The sequence below is a fragment of the Heterodontus francisci genome, chromosome 23, assembly GCF_036365525.1.
Source record: "Heterodontus francisci isolate sHetFra1 chromosome 23, sHetFra1.hap1, whole genome shotgun sequence".
NCBI lineage: Eukaryota > Metazoa > Chordata > Chondrichthyes > Heterodontiformes > Heterodontidae > Heterodontus > Heterodontus francisci.
Window position 1 is genome coordinate 31,879,605 of NC_090393.1, and position 20,881 is coordinate 31,900,485.

General features: G+C 40.8%; 1 protein-coding gene across 10 annotated transcripts in view; it reads right to left on the reverse strand.

The window, feature by feature from the left end:
• The window catches only part of kdm2bb (lysine (K)-specific demethylase 2Bb), a 267,493-nt gene that overhangs the window by 22,245 nt on the left and 224,367 nt on the right, over positions 1 to 20,881 (reverse strand). For 9 of the 10 annotated variants that reach the window (XM_068054994.1, XM_068054999.1, XM_068054998.1 and 6 more), the window contains 4 exons: positions 17,091 to 17,315; positions 9,793 to 9,936; positions 7,658 to 7,746; positions 1,648 to 1,918 (listed from right to left, as the gene is read on the reverse strand). In XM_068054994.1, the coding sequence (XP_067911095.1) occupies positions 1,648 to 1,918; positions 7,658 to 7,746; positions 9,793 to 9,936; positions 17,091 to 17,315 (729 nt within the window). The remainder of the gene's footprint in view (positions 1 to 1,647; positions 1,919 to 7,657; positions 7,747 to 9,792; positions 9,937 to 17,090; positions 17,316 to 20,881) is intronic. The other variant, XM_068054993.1, reaches the window with a different exon arrangement.

The window sequence follows — 20,881 nt, forward strand, 5'->3', positions numbered from 1 at the left end:
AGGCAGTGCCCCAATCAGGCCTTAACACCAAGAAACTACAGAGTTGGTAAACCAATTGGGAACATAAAGGGGGTGTCACTGATTTGTAAGAAGAACTATAAGAAAGGCTTGAATTCCCTCCTCCAGCACGGAGGAAGAGGGAGGAGAGCCCAGGTGTTGTTGTACGCTTTGCTGATGATGTAACCACTAAGTACTACAATAAAGTTTCTTAAAGCTACAGTCGGACTTGGTCTCTTTTTGGTGTAACCAATGAGAACAGGAAAATTGAGATCCAACAATATGCAACAAAAAGGTATATGAAAGACAAGTATACAACTACGGCTTAAAAAAAATACTTGTCATATCCTTTAAGGACCAAGTTACAAGTTGTCCTGGTACATGAAACTCAAAAGATTAGTATGCAGGTACACCAAGTAATTAGGAAGGCAAATGAAATGTTGGCATTTATTGCAAGGGGAATAGAGTATAAAAGTAGGGACATTTCACTGCAGCTGTACAGGAAAGACCACATCTGGAGTTCTGTGTACAGTTTTGGGCTCCTTATTTGAAAAAGGACATAATTGTATTCGAAGCAGTTCAGAGAAGGTTCACTCCACCAATTCCAGAAATAAAGGACTCACCTTTTGAAGAAAGGAACAACAGGTTGGGCCTCTACCCATTGGAGTTTATAAGAATAAGAGGTGAGCTTATTGAAACATATAAGATCCTGAGGGACTTGACAGAGTGGATACTGGGAGGATGTTTCCTCTTGTGGGGGAGACTAGAACTAGGGGACACAGTTTAAGAATAAGAGGTCCCCTTTTAAGACGGAGATGAGAAGAAATTTGTTTTCTCAAAGGGTTAGTCAGTCTGTGGAATTCTCTTCCCCAGAAAGCAGTGGAAGCTGGGTCATTGAATTTATTCAAGGCTGAGTTAGATAGACTTTTGATAGACAAGGATTATGGGGGTAGACAGGAAAGTGGAGTTGAGCCCACAACCAGATCAGCCATGATCTTAATGAATGGCAGAGCAGGCATGAAGGGCTGAATGGCCTACACCTGCTCCTAAGTCTTATGTTACAAATGAACCCTGCAAAAGGTTAAACAGTGGAGCACTGGCTTTCGAGTCTGCAGTGGAGATTTACAGAAAATTCAAAGGATAAATTGGGGTCAGAAAGCGGTTTTGAGATCAGTCATGGAAAGGAGAGCAGTGAATCCAATGTTTGGTGACATGAGGTGCCATGGGAAATCTTAAGGAAAATCTGTCAAAGCAAGGGAAGAACATCTTCCCCTATTTAGATTGATAATCATGGCCATAATGCAGGCTATATGTGTGCCAATCATTCAAGCTGCCCTGGTTATGCTGGCGAACAAGCAAAGGAGGTAAAGGATGGTCGAGAGAAGCAGTGAATGGGGAAGTAGGAACTCACCAATGGTGATTCTATTGGCCCATAAATCATTGCACTATTCATTGAAAAGCCTCAGTTTTTTGCAAATAATTATTTGAAGTTGTTCTGAATTTTCCCGATAAAGTAAACTCTAAAACTAATCATCATAACAGATACAATCTTAAATTTTTCCTGGTCTTATTTAATAATGGCACATTCCTTAAAAATCCTTTCTACATGAATCTGCTTCATTATCAGTTGTTCAGTTTTTATTGAAGTACCTTTTTTCTGGCAACTGGCTCAGATGTTCTATCAACAACTCTCCGCTTTCGCATCACAAGCCCATCCTCAGATTTCCTTCTTGGAACAGAATCATCGGATCTTTTCTTGGGATGTTCCTCTGATCTCCGTTTGGAATTTTCCTCTCGGTCTCCCTTTTTCTTGGTCGTCTCTGGGGAGTCTTTGTGTTCTCTGTTCTGCCTCTGCTCCTTCAGTAGTGAACCTGGGAGGTTGGAGGCATACTTAAACCCTGGCCCTCTTTTCTGCTTATAGACCAGAAGAAGAAAAAGCAGAGATACAACTTTATATCTCATATCTTTGGGTGTTATTGTAAGGTTTAGCATAATAGTCTTACTCTCCCTACATGCTAATCACAATTAAATACCAGATCAGAAATTAATACCAGATATAATCTTTAAAAGATCACTGGACATATATCAGGAGCATGTGTATGTATATATACATACTCATGAATATAGGTACGGTGATATATAATATAAATGATATATCACAAAACGGGTGTAGATCTGCAGGGAAAAGGAAACAGCCAGAACTCATAATCCATGTTGGAACCAATGGCATAGGTAGTAAAAGGGTTAAGGTCCTGCAGTCTTGAGGCTCAGAAGCTTGGGAGGAAGTTAAAGAGATCAAAGGTGGTAATTTTTGGATTACTCCAAGTGTCACGTGCTGGAGCGTACAGGACCAGTAAGAGAAGGGAGGTTAATGTGTGGCTGTACAAACTGTGTAGGAGGGAGTACTTCGGAGTCCTAAGGCATTGGGACCGGTTTTAGGGAAGGAGGGATCTGCATAAGATGGACAGATTACAACAGGGTTAGAACCTGCGTCTTAAGTGCTGGGAAGGTTTAAACTAATTTGTCCTGGGGAGGGCAGCAGAATGAACCATTAGAGAAGAGAAACAAGGTGCATAGAAGACTGGGAAAGACAAACACCATTAGAATAAAAAACAGCATTAGAACAACAAATAGTTCAGGAACAGAAGGGATGGGGTGCGGGGGTGGGGAGGGGGGGAACACGAGGCAGACTGCGATGGGTTTGGACTGCATGTACATAAATGAACGGAGCATGGTAAAGAAAGCTGGTGAGCGGCAGGCACAAATTGCCACATGGGATTATGATGTAGTAGCAATAACATAGACCTGGCTTAAACAAGGGAATTGGGAACTTAATATTCCTGGTTGCAAGTTATTCAGAAAAAATAGGGTGAGAAGAAAGGAGAGTAGGAAGGTAGTGGCAGTAGTGGTCAAAGACACTGTTACAGAACTGGAAAGGGAAGATGTACCTGAGGGTTCAAAGACAGAATCTATTTAGTTAAAATTAAGGAAAAATGGAGGAGCTACTACACTGCTAGGTGTATACTATAGGCCACCAAACAGTGAGATGGAAACAGGGGAGCAAATATGCAGACAAATTACACAAAAACTAGAGAGGAGTGATAATAGGGAACATCAATCAGTCTAATATAAACTGGGAAAATAACAGTGTAGAGGGCAAAGATGGAGAGAGATATTCCTGAAGTATTCACAAAAGAACTTTCTTTATTAGTATGCTGCCATCCCAACAAAGGACGAAATAGTGCTGGGTCTGGTTCTGGGGAATGAAGTTGGGAAATGCTAATTACAATATCGTTAGGTTTAATGTGGTTTTGTGAAAAGGACAAGGAGCAACCAAAAGTGAAAATACTTAACTGGAGGAGGGCTAATTTCAGTAAATTGTAAGAGATAGAGGACTGCAGAGCAGAACATAGGAAGTAGGGCTGTTGAGAGATATAAAAAGTAAACAGCAGTAGTGAACGGTTGTTCTTCAAACTGGAAGGAAGCATATAGTGAAACCCACCTGCCCCCAGGGGTCAGTATTAGGACTGCTGTTCTTTTTGATAAAGTATTAATGAGGCAGACTTGGGCATACATGGCAGAATTTCAACGTCCAGAGATTACATGAAACTCAGAAATGCAGTAAACAATGTAGTAACAGGGTAATAACAGGCTTCAGGAGAAAATAGACAAACTGATGAAATAGTCACACATGGCAGATGAAATTTAACAGAGAAGTGTAAAGTGACGCTTTTTGGTCGGAAAGATAAGCAAAGGAAATATAAACTAAATAGTACATTTCTAAAAGGGGTGCAAGAACAGAGAGACCTGAGAGTGTAAGTACTCAAATCTCTGAAGGTGGCAGGACGAGTTGAGAAGGTTGGTTGAAAGAAAAATGGTCTCCTTGACTTTAAAAACAAAGGCCTAGAGCATAGAGCAAGGAAGTTATGCTGAATCTTTATGAAATCACTCCAGCTGGAGTACTGTGTCCAGTTCTGTGTACCAAACTTTACAAAGAACGTCAAGGCCTTAGAGAGGGTGCTGAGGAGATTTACTAGAGTGGCACCAGGGATGAGGGATTTCAGTTATGTGGAAACACAAAAGAAGCGGAGGTTGTTCGCCTTATTTGGTCTAAGGGAGATTTAATAAAGGTGTTCAAAATCGTAAAAAGTTTTGATTATATATAATATATATATATATATATATATATATATATATATATACTAAGAGAAACTGCTTCCAGTGACAGAAGAGTTGGTAACCAGAGGAAACAGATTTTAAGGTAACTGGCAAAAGAACCAGAGGTGAAAACAGGTTTTTTTTCTATGCAGCAAGTTATGATGATCTGGAATGCACTGCCTTTAAGGGTGGTGGAAGCAGATTCAATAATAACTTTCAAAAGGGAATTAGATAAATCCTTGAAGGGGGAAAATTTGCAGGACTACGGGGAAAGAGTAGGGGAAGGGCACTAATTAGATATCTTTTGCTAAGATGTGATCAGTCACCTTACGTGCTGTATTATTCTATGATTTAATAATGGCACATTAATGAAAAACTCTTTCGATACTAATCTAATCATTCTTGTATTAAATATCTACCACAAACATTAATGCACAGCTCACTGAGTTATGGGACACTGGCTCAAATTGCACTCTGGTGAGTCCCTGATCTCGAACTGCTCTTGCATGCCACATGGTGGCAGTGTGGGAGTGGGTCACTCATCCTCTCAGCCACAGATGCTGCTTGGCCCAAGAGAGGCTGCAGGAAATGAAAAATGAGGAAAAACACACCTCAAAAAAGAAAGCTGTTGAAGCTGTACTTGTTCCAGTTATGAACTGCTTCTACAGTTTCTTCATTTTATCTTTTCAGCTGATTAACTCATTTAAGCTATCAGAGTGTCCACCAACTTTCCTAGGTTCACTCTAGATGTGTATTATTTGCTTAATGGCATGGCACGTTGGAACAATGGGTGGAAGATGCCATGGAATAGTTGAAATGCATTCATTTAGAAAATTCCTAATTTCAGTAATTGGGGGCTTTTACAACACACACATGGAGAAAGGAGTTGGGGGGGGGGGGGGGGGGGGATGAACCTAAAGACTGAATCAGTCCTTGCTGATTGATCTTTGGCAGCTGGGCCAAGATTAGTATTACCACAGTTCTTAGGAGAGGTCACCTGCGTGACCTTTCGGTTAATAATGGTACATATTTCCGACATTCTTTGCTTCGATTAATTTTTTCCCATTAGAGACTCCGCATCACATTAATCCAAATTGGAAAATTGTCCTTATTCTCCTACTCCAGAATTATTATGACCGGGACCAAAGGCAATGCTGTAACTGTGGAATCATCAATATAAAAAGCGTTGCTACAGGAAACAATATTTTTGGATTTGTACATCACACTACTGGGCAATTAATCAGGACATTCTGATTAATTAATCACTGTTTCACATTTTAGGCATGTGGTTGAAGTTCAATCTCTTCAAATGCTTTTTCTCCTCTACCAATAACAGTACATGAATTCAATGACTGAGCCTCTTCCGCTCCCTGTGAATAGCCTCCCACTCATATCGTTTATCATCATCCTGGCAGATCGAAGCCTGAGGTTCAGGGGGAACACACGTGTACAGCATCGTACAATACTGTATTAGCTGAAAGCTAAATAAATCTGCCCGATTTCAGAATCCCCTAAACAACATTATCATCACTTGGAAGGGACAATGGCAAAGTCAAGGACACTGCTGGCCAGTTTTGAAAAAGTAGACAGAATTGCAGAACACAATCCAAAAATACCAATAAAATCCCACACAATAAGAATGGAACTAGATTTATTTGGTTACTGTAAAATAATGGCCCTGATTATGAGAGATTGCAACCCTGCTCCCTTTGCATATTGTAAGTAAAAGCAAATTGCTTTCCAATTTCACAGAAAAATGGATAGAATCATGTATGCAATCCCCAAATCTCAGGTTCTTAATGTAATAAAAACAGAATATTGTCTGTGTAATTACTGTAAACCCTGGTCAAGGATATATCTACTGGTTCATCACTGTCCCCTGCCCTCATCTCAAAAACTGAGAAACTCACTTATAACCAACAAAAAAAAACAGACTGCATATTAATAAAAAAAAAACTTCCAGCCACAAATCTATCCTTGTCAAAAATATTTTCTTCCTTTTCCTTTTTAGTTTAATTTGGCACGCACTATTCCCAGACAGAAAGAACAGTCCACCTGTTCCCAGATTTCTGGCAATGAACCTGTTGCTGGACATATTCCATTCTGTGCTTGGTGGCCAAAAAGATGTTTAGTTTAGTTTAGAGATACAGCACTGAAACAGGCCCTTCGGCCCACCGAGTCTGTGCCGACCATCAACCACCCATTTATACTAATCCTACACTAATCCCATATTCCTACCACATCCCCACCTGTCCCTATATTTCCGTACCACCTAGCTATACTAGGGGCAATTTATAATGGCCAATTTACCTACCAAACTGCAAGTCTTTTGGCTTGTGGGAGGAAACCGGAGCACCCGGAGAAAACCCACGCAGACACAGGGAGAACTTGCAAACTCCACACAGGCAGGACCCAGAATTGAACCCGGGTCGCTGGAGCTGTGAGGCTGCAGTGCTAACCACTGCACCACTGTGCCGCCCCGATGTATTCCATTAGCTTCAACATACATACATACAAATTCCATGTTCTGTATTAGATACTGTCAGTTAGTGACTGACCCAGCAAGTACTCGCAGAGCGCATGAGCTGGACACATATGGCTAAAGATGATGTGTGGTCGAGAAGGCACAATTCAGCTGAAATAGAACCATGTTCCAGATCCTTTATTCAGCGCAGAATGATCAGTAAGTCCACATGTGTAGGCTGACAACCAGATTTGTTGTTCACCTGCTGCTGTTTGGCATCCACCCCTGTGACCAGGCAGAGATTGGCAACCAACTGCTGAACACCAGGGAACATCTGCATGCTCTGCATTCTATACTGCATTATGACACCAATATAATGTCATCAGGATACATAATCAGCCAAATGTGCAGAGATCACATAGGAAATTAAAACACCTAATTTAAATGTCAACAACCTACACCTATACATATATGAAATAAACAACATTTGCCACCGCATTTAAAGACAATTTTTTGATTGGCTGAACCATATCATGTTGAATTTGACTGAGGATAGGCTCACAAAAGGCTATAAAACTTGATGGATATAAGGCAGTCATCTGTTTTATGCTAAGGTTCAATGCAGACTTCTTTCAGAGTTACCTGTTGAAATAAAAAGAACTCTAGGTTTCCGAAAGAAAAATACTGAAACCCTGCCAAAAATTTCGGAATGTATTTCCCTATAAATGGCACTTCTCCCAATTGCCCGACTTACAAATGTAACTGCATAGTATTGCACCAGGTCATCAAGAAACCATCAAGTTTCAGGTTTCTCTTTAGTCTGGGCTGAGCTAACCAACTTATCAAGATGGTGATGAGACTCCAATGATTTGCCTTAATGTTACAGACAGTGAGAGAGGAGAACCAGCCTTAGTTCCTAATCCTAATTATTATCTAGTGACTGCTGCTAGAAGTGCACGAGGACAGGGTTGGACCTGGCTACAATGACTCCCCTACTAGAATATCAAACAGCCCAGACAGAAAACTCTAATTAAACTTACTTTCCCTGTCTTTCCCTCATGGTTACACTTCGGACATTCCCAGCAGTTTGGAAGCTCTTCATTGACAACTCCATCTCCATCCTGTACCTAGTAACAGGTGCAGGAAGTTATGAATAAAAATCCATTCTGATAATTGATAATTCTTCAGCAGCACAAAGAAACAGAATATTTGACTAAAATTAAAAATACAAATAGTAATTGATAAATAGTTCTGTATACATGACATTATACAATGGCAATGTCATTCTGTGACATTTTCTGACTTACTGAAGGTTTTGGCATAGGGAGAAAAAACAGGTCAGAACACAATTCACAAAATAAAATAAAATATTTCAATAACAGTTCGTATTTAAAATCATGAACTAGTCACCAGCCATGCAGCTTTGCACTGCTGTTGTGCATGGAACTACCTGTGCCCCTGTCTTCAAAAGAGGCAGGGTGAAAGGCACAAAGGTGTAGACTGCCTGTGAGCTTAAGACACATGGGAATTTTCAACAAAGAATAAAATGGTAGTGAACTGTTGACAGCAAGATTGCAGGATATATACCGTTTTGTGAATTATACTGATACTTCATGATCAAGTCCAAAAAAACCTACAACTAGCCACTGCTTTGAGCAAAACTAGTGATGGGTCTCAGAAGAAACTTTATTCAGTTAGCTATACAATCTGTTTAATCCAGCTGTTTATAGTCGAAGCTGCTATGTTGCAAACCAGGTTTAAGTTTTGGCATTGGATGAGTATAAATAGAAGCGATGTTGTACAGTGTTAATTTCAGTGCCACCATATTTCTGCAATGATTACTATTTGTTACAAAGATGACAAGTGTGTTTCAGACACAGAACAAGTGTTTCATTCCTCACATGGTACACACATGGGCAGCACAGTGGCGCAGCCTCACAGCTCCAGGGACCCGGGTTCGATTCCGGGTACTGCCTGTGTGGAGTTTGCAAGTTCTCCCTGTGTCTGCGTGGGTTTTCTCCGGGTGCTCCGGTTTCCTCCCACAAGCCAAAAGACTTGCAGGTTGATAGGTAAATTGGCCATTATAAATTGTCACTAGTATAGGTAGGTGGTAGGGAAATATAGGGATAGGTGGGGATGTTTGGTAGGAATATGGGATTAGTGTAGGATTAGTATAAATGGGTGGTTGATGTTCGGCACAGACTCGGTGGGCCGAAGGGCCTGTTTCAGTGCTGTATCTCTAATCTAATCTAATCATAAACCTCGTAACAGAATTTCTCAAATCAGTGTCTTTTATTGATCAGCTTTGAATGAGTTTCTTTAGCTGGTGGAGATTTGTGGGGGGGGAGGCGGTCAATGTTACAAACAAGTTTCAGATCACTTGCATAGACCTGATCCAGAAAATAATATCCATGGTCGAATGCATAGCATGAAATCTCTTAATCTCAGTTCAATGCTGGGAACATGTGATACATTCAAATCTGAACAGAATAATTAATAGGTGTGTTCAAAAACACAGTGGTAACCAGAACTTTGACATCAAATGGATTCTATTTACATGCCTGTACATTCTTGTAATGTGGCTTAATGGAGACTCATTCATCGCCCACCATTCTGCTGCAGTTTTGAACTGTAGTCATAAACTGACCATCCCAACAGGTTACTAAAAGATGCAAAGTATTCTGCTGCCATTATTCAACAAATTAAGTTAATACTCTAGAGTCTTTTGACAATATAAACCATGATAGAACAATGTTTTAAGGTTGTCTTGCAGTTCTGACACTGCTTTAAAATATGCCCAACATAAGATATGGGTTATATGAAGATGGCATCTATTTCTTTCCCTTATGACAGTGAAGTGCATTGGGACACATTTCTACATTAAGTGTGCAATGTAAGTGCAAGTTGTTGTTGTTGTTCAGGTTTCATCACAATTACAGGCTAATTACTAATAAAATGTCCCTTTCAGTGACTGATATTTGAAGGAGATTCACTTTATATTAAAACATCGGTGGACTTCCATTTCATACTGATGAAGCTACTCAATCTTTTGAGTCACTTTCCTCCAATTTCCCTTTAAATCTATTTGATGGTCTGTTGGACCTTGGTTTAAACGTGAAGAAATGTATTCCAGCACGAAATCATATTTATGAGCTAAGGGGGAAAAATATTACCTTTAAGCAGCCAGGATGCACAATTTCATTACAAATTGAGCATTCCATTAGCATGAAATTGAACTTTTCCTCCTCTTCTTCCACAGTGTCCTCCTTTCCTGCTTCTCCACAAATAAGACAGACTGCTGTGTGTGGCAGGACCGGCTATGGAAAAAACAGACACCATAATGGTTTAAAAATGCCATTTGTGATACTTCAATATGCCATCATTGTTATTCCTAGTCCATGTAAGCATTACCTATGCAGAATCGTACTTTACTATTTTGAGTATGTGCCCCAACACACTATTTTTCTAAAAATTACTTTGCACAATATCTTAATCTTGCGTCTATGGTCACTCCAAGTTCCTTTTAAAAAATTTTCCTGAGTTAATTCTATTTTCTCCATTGTATTGCTGATTTTTTTTCTTCCGATTTGCATGTCTCAGTATTTAAAGTATTTACCACTGATCTGTCTGAATAATAAACATAAATAATCCTACAAAACCTTATCGACACTGGCAGAGACAGTGCCATGGTTCTCCTTCCTTCTGGTACACTCTTAATTCTAAACAAGATGAGGTTCAACAAGCCATAAAAACTTGGGTCCACAATGTCTCGGCTTCCCAAACCTAGGCTTGCACGTAAGTGGCTCCCGATGCTATCACACTCCCCTGCACTCGTCAACCTCTATTGATTCCCCAATACCAACACACTGAATTCAAAATCCCCGTTCTTGTTTATAAATATGTCAACTTACTTCTGCAATTTCCTCCAGCTTTTTGTGCTAGAATGTGCCCTCCACATTTCTAACTCTGCATTAACTCCTTCTTCCATTCGACCATCAATGGCAGAGTCCTCAGTCCTCCATCTCACCAACTATATCTCTCCACCTTCAAAAGCCAACTTAAAACCTACTTGTTTGACCACAACGTTGTCACTTTCATTGGCTCTTCCCTTATTGCATCCTTTTCTGTCTGGTTACATTTACTGTGTTAAAGGCATTTGCTGTAGGAGGGAAGCAGGGAAGTTGCTCTCAGGACCCAAAGCAAGGGCAAAGTAAAGGCCCCTGTAATTTATAAATGTGCCTTTAGCACTAGCCATGCTTCCAAATCCATGAGTGCGTGTTGATGCCATTCCCTACCTTTTATGATCATAACGCATTCAATGTAGTTATAGTACTAGCAACATTAATCTTTAATAATTGAGTCAGAATGTTCTCCCTGACAAACAGGCAGTAAAGTTTCACCAGGATTACTCAGCAATGCTGCTCAGTGTACAATACACACCAGGAAGATTGCTTAAAGCAAATACATATTTAATCAGAGTATTGAAACAGCTTCAAACGTCAAATAACAGAACTTTGTAGTTGTGTCTTAGTTACTAAATGCTGCTAAGCACTTTCAAATTAAATGATGTTAGCAATGTTTATGGCAATTGTGCACCTGATATATTTACATCAAGGGAATATAACAATACAATGAGGCAGTGCAAACATTGATCTCATTTATCCTATTCAACCACAAATTCCTGTTCACTGAATACTATTTACCCAGCTTAAACAATTAGAGATTTATTGGATTGGACAGTATTTCTGGCTTTGTTGTGCTCACATGCTGTAAATGCATGACAGTATAGCAAATACAAAATTAAGATAAGCACATAAGGATATAGGTCCCAGTCCCAGAGCAGAATCAGTGGGATCAGAGAACAGCAAACTTTACACTTGCCAAGACTGTACATCATCAACCTCATGCAATTTCCTGAGGCTGGCCTAATTACATATTCATAGCAAGTTCTCAGCCTGGATTGGGCCTACTGGCTAGAGCTCAGTTTTGACAGGGCTCGGGAAATTGTGCAAATATTAAATGGGAAATAGCTGCTATTTAAAATAGGTTGATCATTTATTGGTGACCAGACAGTCCTGCTGCACATAAGAACAGATGGGTGGTGAGCATTGCAGAAACCTCTTTACAGATGCTGCATTTAGGTGCTTTTGCAGAACATGAGAGCAATAAGACATGACCCTTCCCAGCACTGTCCCCACATGAAAAGTGTTCTGAGAGAGGAGGGGTGCAAGTGAGTGTTTCTGTTAATTTAGTATCAGAAAATAGTTCAAAGCATCTGAAATTGAAGCATGGCACCACCACTTCACCTACTGATTTATACTGTTTCTGTGTATATTTCTTTCCCATAATTAACCATTCATAGTTTAGACTGAAATATATGGGCTGGTAGTACAGGGTTTTCTGTCAGAGTGATAAGGAGTGTACAGTAAGCATCCTGTGCTATTTCCAAAATAACCAAGCAGTACAAGGGTAGAGTGTAAACTCCACAGCACGCACCATCCCATTTATTACATGCATAATTTAAATTTGTTTGATAAGAGGTGCAGGCTCACTGATGTCAGCTGCCTTCTGTAGTGACCACAAAAGAAAGTCCAAATCACAAATTATATTTTCAACAAAGAATCATACAGCACAGGAGAAAATCATCTGGCCCATTGTGCCTGTACTGGCTCTTTGTAAGAGCTATCCAATTAGTCCCATTCCCCTGAAAATGTTTCTAGATTTGCTGTGAGTGCACTATAATTATAGTGCAGCAGCTCTCTCTATTCGATCAGCTACCACGATTGTCCAAAACATTGTCAGTTATGCTCCAAACATTTGATCAGGTAACAATGGGCATTTAAAAAAAAAAAAATTGCTTCATTCATGGGATGTGGGCATCGCTGGCCAGGCCAGCATTTATTGCCCATCCCTAATTGCCCTTGAGAAGGTGGTGGTGAGCTGCCTTCTTGGACTGCTGTTTAAGTGGGGTAGGTACACCCACAGTGCTGTTACGGAGGGAGTTCCAGGATTTTGACCTAGCAACAGTGAGGGAACGGCGATATAGTTCCAAGTCAGGACGGTGTGAGACTTGGAGGGGAACTTGCAGGTGGTGGTGTTCCCATGCATTTGCTGCCCTTGTCCTTCTAGTTGGTCGAGGTCGAAGGTTTGGAGCCTTGGTGCATTGCTGCAGTGCATCTTGTAGATGGTACACACTGCTGCCACTGTGCGTCGGAGGTGGAGGGAGTGAATGTTTGTAGATGGGGTGCCAATCAAGTGGTTTCTTTGTCCTGGATGGTGTCGAGTTTCTTGAGTGTTGTTGGAGCTGCACCTATCCAGGCAAGTGGAGAGTATTCCATCACACTCCTGACCTGCGCCTTGTAGATGGTGGACAGGCTTTGGGGAGTCAGGAGGTGAGTTACTCGCCTCAGGATTCCTAACCTCTGACCTGCTCTTGTAGTCATGGTATTTATATGGCTACTCCAGTTCAGTTTCTGGTCAATGGTAGCCCCTAGGATGTTGATAGTGGGGGATCCAGCGATGGTAATGCCATTGAATGTCAAGGGGAGACGGTTAGATTCTCTCTTGTTGGAGATGGTCATTCGTGCCACACAAGTGCCAGGCAATGTTACTTGCCACTTATCAGCCCAAGCCTGGATACTGTCCAGGTCTTGCTGCATTTCTACACGATTGCTTCAGTATCTGAGGAGTCACGAATGGTGCTGAACATTGTGCAATCATCAGCACGCATCCCCACTTCTGACCTTATGATTGAAGGAAGGTCATTGATGAAGCAGCTGAAGATGGTTGGTTCTGGGACACTACCCTAACCAACTCCTGCAGTGATGTCCTGGAGTTCAGATGATTGACCTCCAACAACCACAACCATCTTCCTTTGTGCTAGGTATGACTCCAGCCAGCGGAGGGTTTTCCCCCTGATTCCCATTGACCTCAGTTTTGCTAGGGCTCCTTGATGCCATACTCGGTCAAATGCTGCCTTGATGTCAAGGGCAGTCACTCTCACCTCACCTCGAGTTCAGCTCTTTTGTCCATGTTTGAACCAAGGCTGTGATGAGGTCAGGAGCTGAGTGGCCCTGGCGGAACCCAAACTGAGCGTCACTGAGCAGGTTATTGCTAAGCCAGTGCCACTTGATGGCGCTGTTGATGACACCTTCCATCACCTTACTGATGATTGAGAGTAGACTGATGGGGCGGGTTGGACTTGTCCTGCTTTTTGTGTACAGGACATACCTGGGCAATTTTCCACATTGTTTGTCTTTCTGGGAAAGGTCTATGCAAATAAGAACTGATTTAAGACTACTCAAATTCCTGCTAATCACCAAAAATGTACCGCAGCTATATTTTCTCAGAAATCCACTAAGAGTCACATCTTCAGATGGAGGGAAGGAAAATGGAGGACTATTCAACGACTCTTAGCTGAAATAAATAGTATTAAAGGGCCTGGGAACAGGGTTATAATTATGGAATGGAAGGATGAGGGAAAAAGCAAAGTAGAGAAAGGAAAAGTAAACAATATTCAATAAAATGTAGGGGAAGTATAGTATTAATATATTTATATTCATCTAATTGTAGCATTTGCTTGCAAAGTTGCACTGATTTACACAAGCTGTCCTAGGTTTAATTCCTACTCTTGACTGTATTCACTGATCTTCAGCAGGAAAATAATAGGGTATTACAATTGAACTCAATGTCCCCTGGGTAGGTGGACGGAAGGGTGTGGGGAGGCAATATTAGCTTGGGGTTTTCTCTCACGGTTGTTATTGAGCGACCTATGCTGGAACTGTGTAGGTGTGAACAATGAATGAGAAGATTTAGTTCACCATGATGCTCCTTCAGAGTTGAATAACTTGTTGGTCTTGGTAGAATCACAGGGGGAGAAAAGCTTGACCGAAGCACCTGAAAACTAATGAAATAATATACCAGTAGAGTGGACTTGAGATTAGAAGATTTTTTTTAAAATTCAGGTGACAGAATTTAGGGTTCATTGGAGACAATGAACCATTAGGGCTGGCTGAAGATTAGGATTAAAGCTGAATTACTTTATATGAAAATGCCTCTTCGAACAAGATTTTATCAGCAGGTACAAAAAGTTATCTGCCAATCATTTTGCATCTCAATAATGACCCTTTAATAACATCTTGCAGCTAATTATTAAAAACCTCATTCAACTAAAGTGTGAGCAACTGGAGTAGGAAATGGCTACATGGCAGCAGTAAAATTTCCAATCCACCCACACATTACTGCATGTGTTATCAGCAGTCTTCTCTTTCCTTCTCAATGCTTTGAATTTTTGACGTGTAGCAATTTGTAGACAACACCTTGACCAAACTATTTTAACTATAATAACTTACATTTTTTTATTTTAATATTTTAAAGTTGGATAATTTTTTCCAGCAAAATAAAATGCAATATGAAACCTCCGCAAGTGTTTTATATAAATTCAGTGCTAACTTTCGGACAGTATGGTGCAGTTGCAGATGATCAGAAAAATTATTTTCAAAACTTCTAAAGCATTTTTAGAATGATGCTCGTGTGTGTAGTGATCCTACTTGTTGAGTGGATGTTGTTTCCTGTTTATTTTACCTCCTCTGCAGTAATTAGGCTTTCATAGTCATCTTCAAATTGTGTGGAATGTTCTTACATTGCGTGCTTGTATTTTCCATATTCATCCAACACTTTTGAATTGAATTTGGAGATGAAATTCATTCTGGAATCTGCATTTCAGCCTTTAGGATTTTTTCCAGAATTGCACATCACCAGAACAGCCCAGCAGAGGGTCTCTATACTGGTAAGAACTCTGGGCAAAATTTAAAAGGAACAAAATGTACTCTGCCAGACTTTCCTTCCCCTTTCATTGAAATGCATTCACATCAGTAACTAATAAATATTCTTTGCACATATAATTGATAGAATATACTTCTGGCAAATTGTGAATGTAAAACATCATAAGGTCACACCTCCCCTTTTGTTCTCTTCCCTACCATCACCCCCCACCCCCATCCCCTTCACTTGCTTAAAACCTAATTCTTTTCTAACCTTTGCCAGTTCTGATGAAAGGTCAGAGACCTGAAACGTTAACTCTGCTTCTCTCTCCACAGATGCTGCCTGACCTGCTGAGTATTTCCAGCACTTCCTGTTTTTATATCGTAAGGTCCCAGAAAAGGTTACATTGAATTGAAAGTCTGAAATACAGCTTTGAAAGCTGGCTATATCAAGGATTAATGAAAACAAATGCTATCAATACTGAGCACTGTGGAATAGTTCAGAGATGAATGGGATTAATGTTTCACAGGAGACGAGATGAGTGTATTTTGTTAACAGAGAAACATGCCCATACACATTTCAAAAACATTAATAACTGGTGTGATGCCTTTTATTTTTATGTAACAATGCTGGTTAAGTCAATGAGATAATTTGTTCAGAATGCCAAATGAGAAAATGTGACAATCCCGCCCTCCGAAGTGTAATACCAAAATGCTGGAAAAAGCACTAAAAAAAAAAGTTAAGGTATCAAAATCTTTGGGGGAGGGAGGGGAGTGAGAGAAGGAGGGCCTGTTGCCCCAGGTCCTGAAAAAGTAATCTTTGTACTTTCAGAAATCTCATCCCCACCATATCAATCTGCACAATTTCACTTCCCTCCACCTTTGCATCATTACGATACAGTTCCAGAACATCAGATGTTTTCCAATACTCAGCCATGTGACCACTATTCATGTATGAATTTTGACAGTGTTAACTCGCTATTCAACCTTGTGCAGCATCACAGCCAAACCCATTCAACATTCAGCAGAATCAGGAACCAGGTCTGATTTTCCTCCCTAACCCAAGGGCTCTGAAGGCAATTGTATCAATCCCGTCACTATTCCGACAGAGATCAATTAACTCAGCACAAAGTATCAAATGTAGCAACCCCCTCCTCCCCAGCCTTTAGTTTAATATGATACTTCTGCAGTTCAATGGAGAAACCTGGTGACCCATCAGGGGTACTCACTTCTTTCAGAAATGATTACACATGCTATCGCTGGCTGGTTTCCTTTAAAGTTGAAGAATAGCTAACAATCTGTTAACTAGCTTATCAGCATTTTGCATGTGCTGTTCACAATTTCTGGTTAGCAGAGTGGACGATCAACTGTTATAGCTGTAATCCTGCTGCGTCTCAGGGGATACTTTGAAATCTTAATTTTTTTTCAGTTCAGTCACACCAGATCTGATCTGGAGTAAAATGCTCACTTTTCACTTTGACAGAGCAGTGCAACAGTCCAGGACTTCCTCATTCGTTGTTTTAACGTGCCCAAAATGGTCTTTCTTCAAAGAATTTATGAAAGCTCATTAATCCATTTTTGGAGCAGCAGGAATTGTAAGAAAATTGCCAATAATGGAGCAATAGCCCAAAAGATTCCATCACTTTTTACATACATCAACTTGTGCCACAAACGTAGCAATGGAAATATTTCACCCTGTTGTGACTTACAGCAATACACTGCCGCATGATACAGGACTGTTTCATTCTCCCTGGTCCTCCAAACTTCTTCATGTCCTTGCAGAAATGGCACTCGCCACATTCTGTTCTTAGACATGCCTCGCATTTCCGACATCTTGTTCTCCTCCTGCGTGCTCCAGCTGTAGCCCTGTTAGCGGCAAGCTTCACAGCTGCAGAGCTTCCAAGCTTTCCTTTTGGCCTTCCTACTGTCCTATGCTGTAAACAGAAAAAAAACAATTTCAATTAGCTACATTTGCTCAAACATTCTTTTGTTTTTTTGTCCTTGGCCTGTGCACAGAAGTACCAAAATTCAGTATAACACAAGGAGGGGAAACCACCTGTTTTTTCAACACTGGTACACATGTACATATGCATAGTGTAGCCATGCAGAAGGAATATACCTTGAGGACAGAAGGAAGCAAATAAAGATACTGCTGATACACAGAAATTAGTGTCATCTATACACCAACAGCAAGTAGTCGGTACAGCAGAATTAGAGTGTTTTGTTTTGTAAATGAGATCACAACAGACCATTTCTGAATTGCTAGGTGTCTCCTCCAGTAGAAAATCAAGACAAATGATAATAGACTCAGCAGATTTATTACAAGATTGAAATACAGGGAATGCCAATCTCTCGTGAGACAGAGTAACTGTAAATATGATGTTTTAAAACCCTTTACTTTCCCTGAGACTTTATAATTGTGCAGCAAATTTTTGCAATGTGCAGCACAATCACAGCAAGTGACCAGGCAGACAATAGGGTTAACTACATTGGGTTAAAAATTCCTTTGCTTTCCCCTTGGGAAACTCACAGCTGGGTGGCGTAAGTCCTCGTTGCAAATATAATATTTTCACATTTTAGGGAAGTAACTTAGTCATTCTCAGCAAAAAACTCATTTAGAGGGGACACACACTATGAGTTAACAACCACATTGAAGCAATTCACTCCCATACGGATGATGTCCCTGGCACAGAAACATGTGCGTCTGGCATGAGCTGCAATTATTTTCCTTCTCAAATGCTCATCTATCAATCAGTATAATGTGTTGATCACAACACACTTCTTGTGTTAGACCTAATCGCATGCAATTTCCTGCCCAATTTCTTGCACCTGAGAGGCAGCCTGGCAGCATGCAGCAGGTTTTAGGTTGAGTAAAGTGTCAGAGAAGTCGAGCTGGGTGTTGCCAGCACAGATATGGAAACTGTCCCTGTGCCTGCAGTTGATGTTACCAAGAGCCAACATGTAGATGATGAAGAGTAGGGGACCAAGTATAAATACTTGGGGGACTGGGAAGTAAGTGTGTAGGGATAGGAAGAGAATCTATTGCTGGAGATGTGTGGCTGCTTTCAAACACGTGGGAGAAATCCAGGAAAAGTGGACACTGGAGTTGATTCTAAGAAAGAACATGTTTAACCATATTGTCATGAAAACTCCACCTGCCAAGAATGAGGCACATTAATTTTGTCATATGAAACATTAATTTTAAACTGTTGCTAGGCTGAAAAGATGACTTGTTTAAAGAGATCACAGCAGTGGCTGGAAACATTTGCATTCTAAGAGACAGCTGTCTGGAGAAGACAATGGAACTTCTCCCTAATCCAATTAACCCAATGGATTTTGAACACCAGACACTGAATGTGTAAAAAGCCAGCATTCCACTCCACCCGCCTAGAGGGTGTCTGCTAAGATGGAGAATCCACAAAAATGCAGGTGAGTATGTAAAAATAAAAGCTGCTCACATGACTAACCTGCTGGCCCAGGTTTGGTTTTGAATTGTGTTCACAGAACAGTCTGAGGCAGACTGCAATTTGAAGACAACAGAGAAGGAAGGTCTCTCTCCCCGTCTCACACAAAGAAAGGGACCCATGGAAGGAAACCATCGAAACAAGTTTGAAAGTGCACTGGGCCCCAACGAGACGGCAAGATTGAACTGCAATCAAAGACTTTAGATCAAACTCAAAGGACAGTAAATGAACTCCAACTATTGCTTCAAACATTTCCCCTTGATTCTTTCTCCTTTTCTGGCTCCATCTGCGTGTGCGTGCGAGCGTCGTCTATTTTTAGTAGTTTTAACTGAATTAGAGTTTTAAGGTTAATAAACTTACATCTTTCTTGTTTAAATCTAAGAAAACCTGTCTGGTTGATTTCTTTGCCAGTACAATTGGAAAGCTGTGAACAAGGATTCACTGAGAGGAAGTTAAAACCACGGCGTTTTAAAAAATTAAACCATGTTGCGGTCAAACCAGAAAAAGGCTGAGAGGGAACCCCGAGACCCCTTTCTCACCTGGTCATAACAGAAATTTGGGTGCTAGCATCTGGATTCGACCCACAAACAAACAAGATATTGGAAGTGGGAAGCCAAATAAATATTTCAATACAGGTTTTCTTGTGGTTGTGCACTAGAATACTAACATGTCTGCTACTGAAGCCAGTAGCTCCCCAAGCCAGGGTGAAATAACTCAGGATAAGTTAAAAGCACTGTCTATGGAAGAGTTGAGAAAAATGGCTGAGTGTGGGATCACTGTCTGTGCCAAGGCTAGAAAGTCTGAACTCCTAAGACTAGTGGCCAACCATTTTTCCCTTGAATCTGAAGGAGCAGAAACAGGGTTAGAAATAGACTCCGACAGGGTTTTAGTTTTAGAGATACAGCACTGAAACAGGCCCTTCGGCCCACCGAGTCTGTGCCGACCATCAACCACCCATTTATACTAATCCTACACTAATCCCATATTCCTACCACATCCCCACCTGTCCCTATATTTCCCTACCACCTACCTATACTAGGGGCAATTTATAATGGCCAATTAACCTATCAACCTGCAAGTCTTTGCTAGCAAAGATACAATTGGAACAGAGGAGGCTTGAATTTGAAGAAAGAGAAGGAGAGAGACAGGAGAAAGAAAAACAGGAGAGCGAAAGAATCTTCCAGAAGGAATGTGAAGAAAAAGACAGCGGAGAGAGAAAAAGAACCTACCAGAAGGACTGCAAGGAGAGAGAACTGAGGCGGCTTGAGTTAACTAGGGGGCGACAGAGTAACCCCAGTGAAAGCTTGGCCAATATTTATTTATTTAGAGATACAGCACTGAAACAGGCCCTTCGTAATTCAGGGCTGGGTACTGAATTGTTAAAACTTACTCAACTGATCCAAAAATTCAATGAGGGAGACGTGGAAGCATTTTTTGCATCTTTTGAAAAACTTGTAAGGCTGTTAAAGTGGCCAGCTGAGACTTGGACTCTGCTGTTACAAAGCAAGTTAACAGGAAAAGCTCATGAGGTTTATTCACTGTTGCCAGATGAGAGTTCATCAAATTATGAACTGACAAAAAATGCTATCCTCGGGGCATATGAGCTAGTATCGGAAGTCTATCGCCAGAAATTTCGAACCCTCAAGAAGCAAGCTGATCAAACTTACCTGGAGTTTGAGAGAAGTAAGCATCTGGCTTTTGACCAGTGGCTGAGGGCTCAAAGTATAGCTCAGCTATGAGAATCTGAGAGGTAATTTTGCTAGACGAATTTAAAAACTCTCTCCTACTCTCCATAAAGACACATGTGGAGGAACAAAAAGTTGCAGAGATCGGCAAGCCGCAGTTCTGGCTGATGAATTTGCTCTCATCTATTAGTCAGTTCCCCGGGGAAAACTTTTCCTTGTTACTCCCACAAATCTGAAAAGGACAAAGGGTGAGAAGGTGGTAGAAGCCCAAGCAGTCCTAGGAGGGAACAAAAGCAGGAGACACAGGGGAACCTCCTCCAGCCAAAAAGGAAGGCGCTGTAAGTAGGAGTG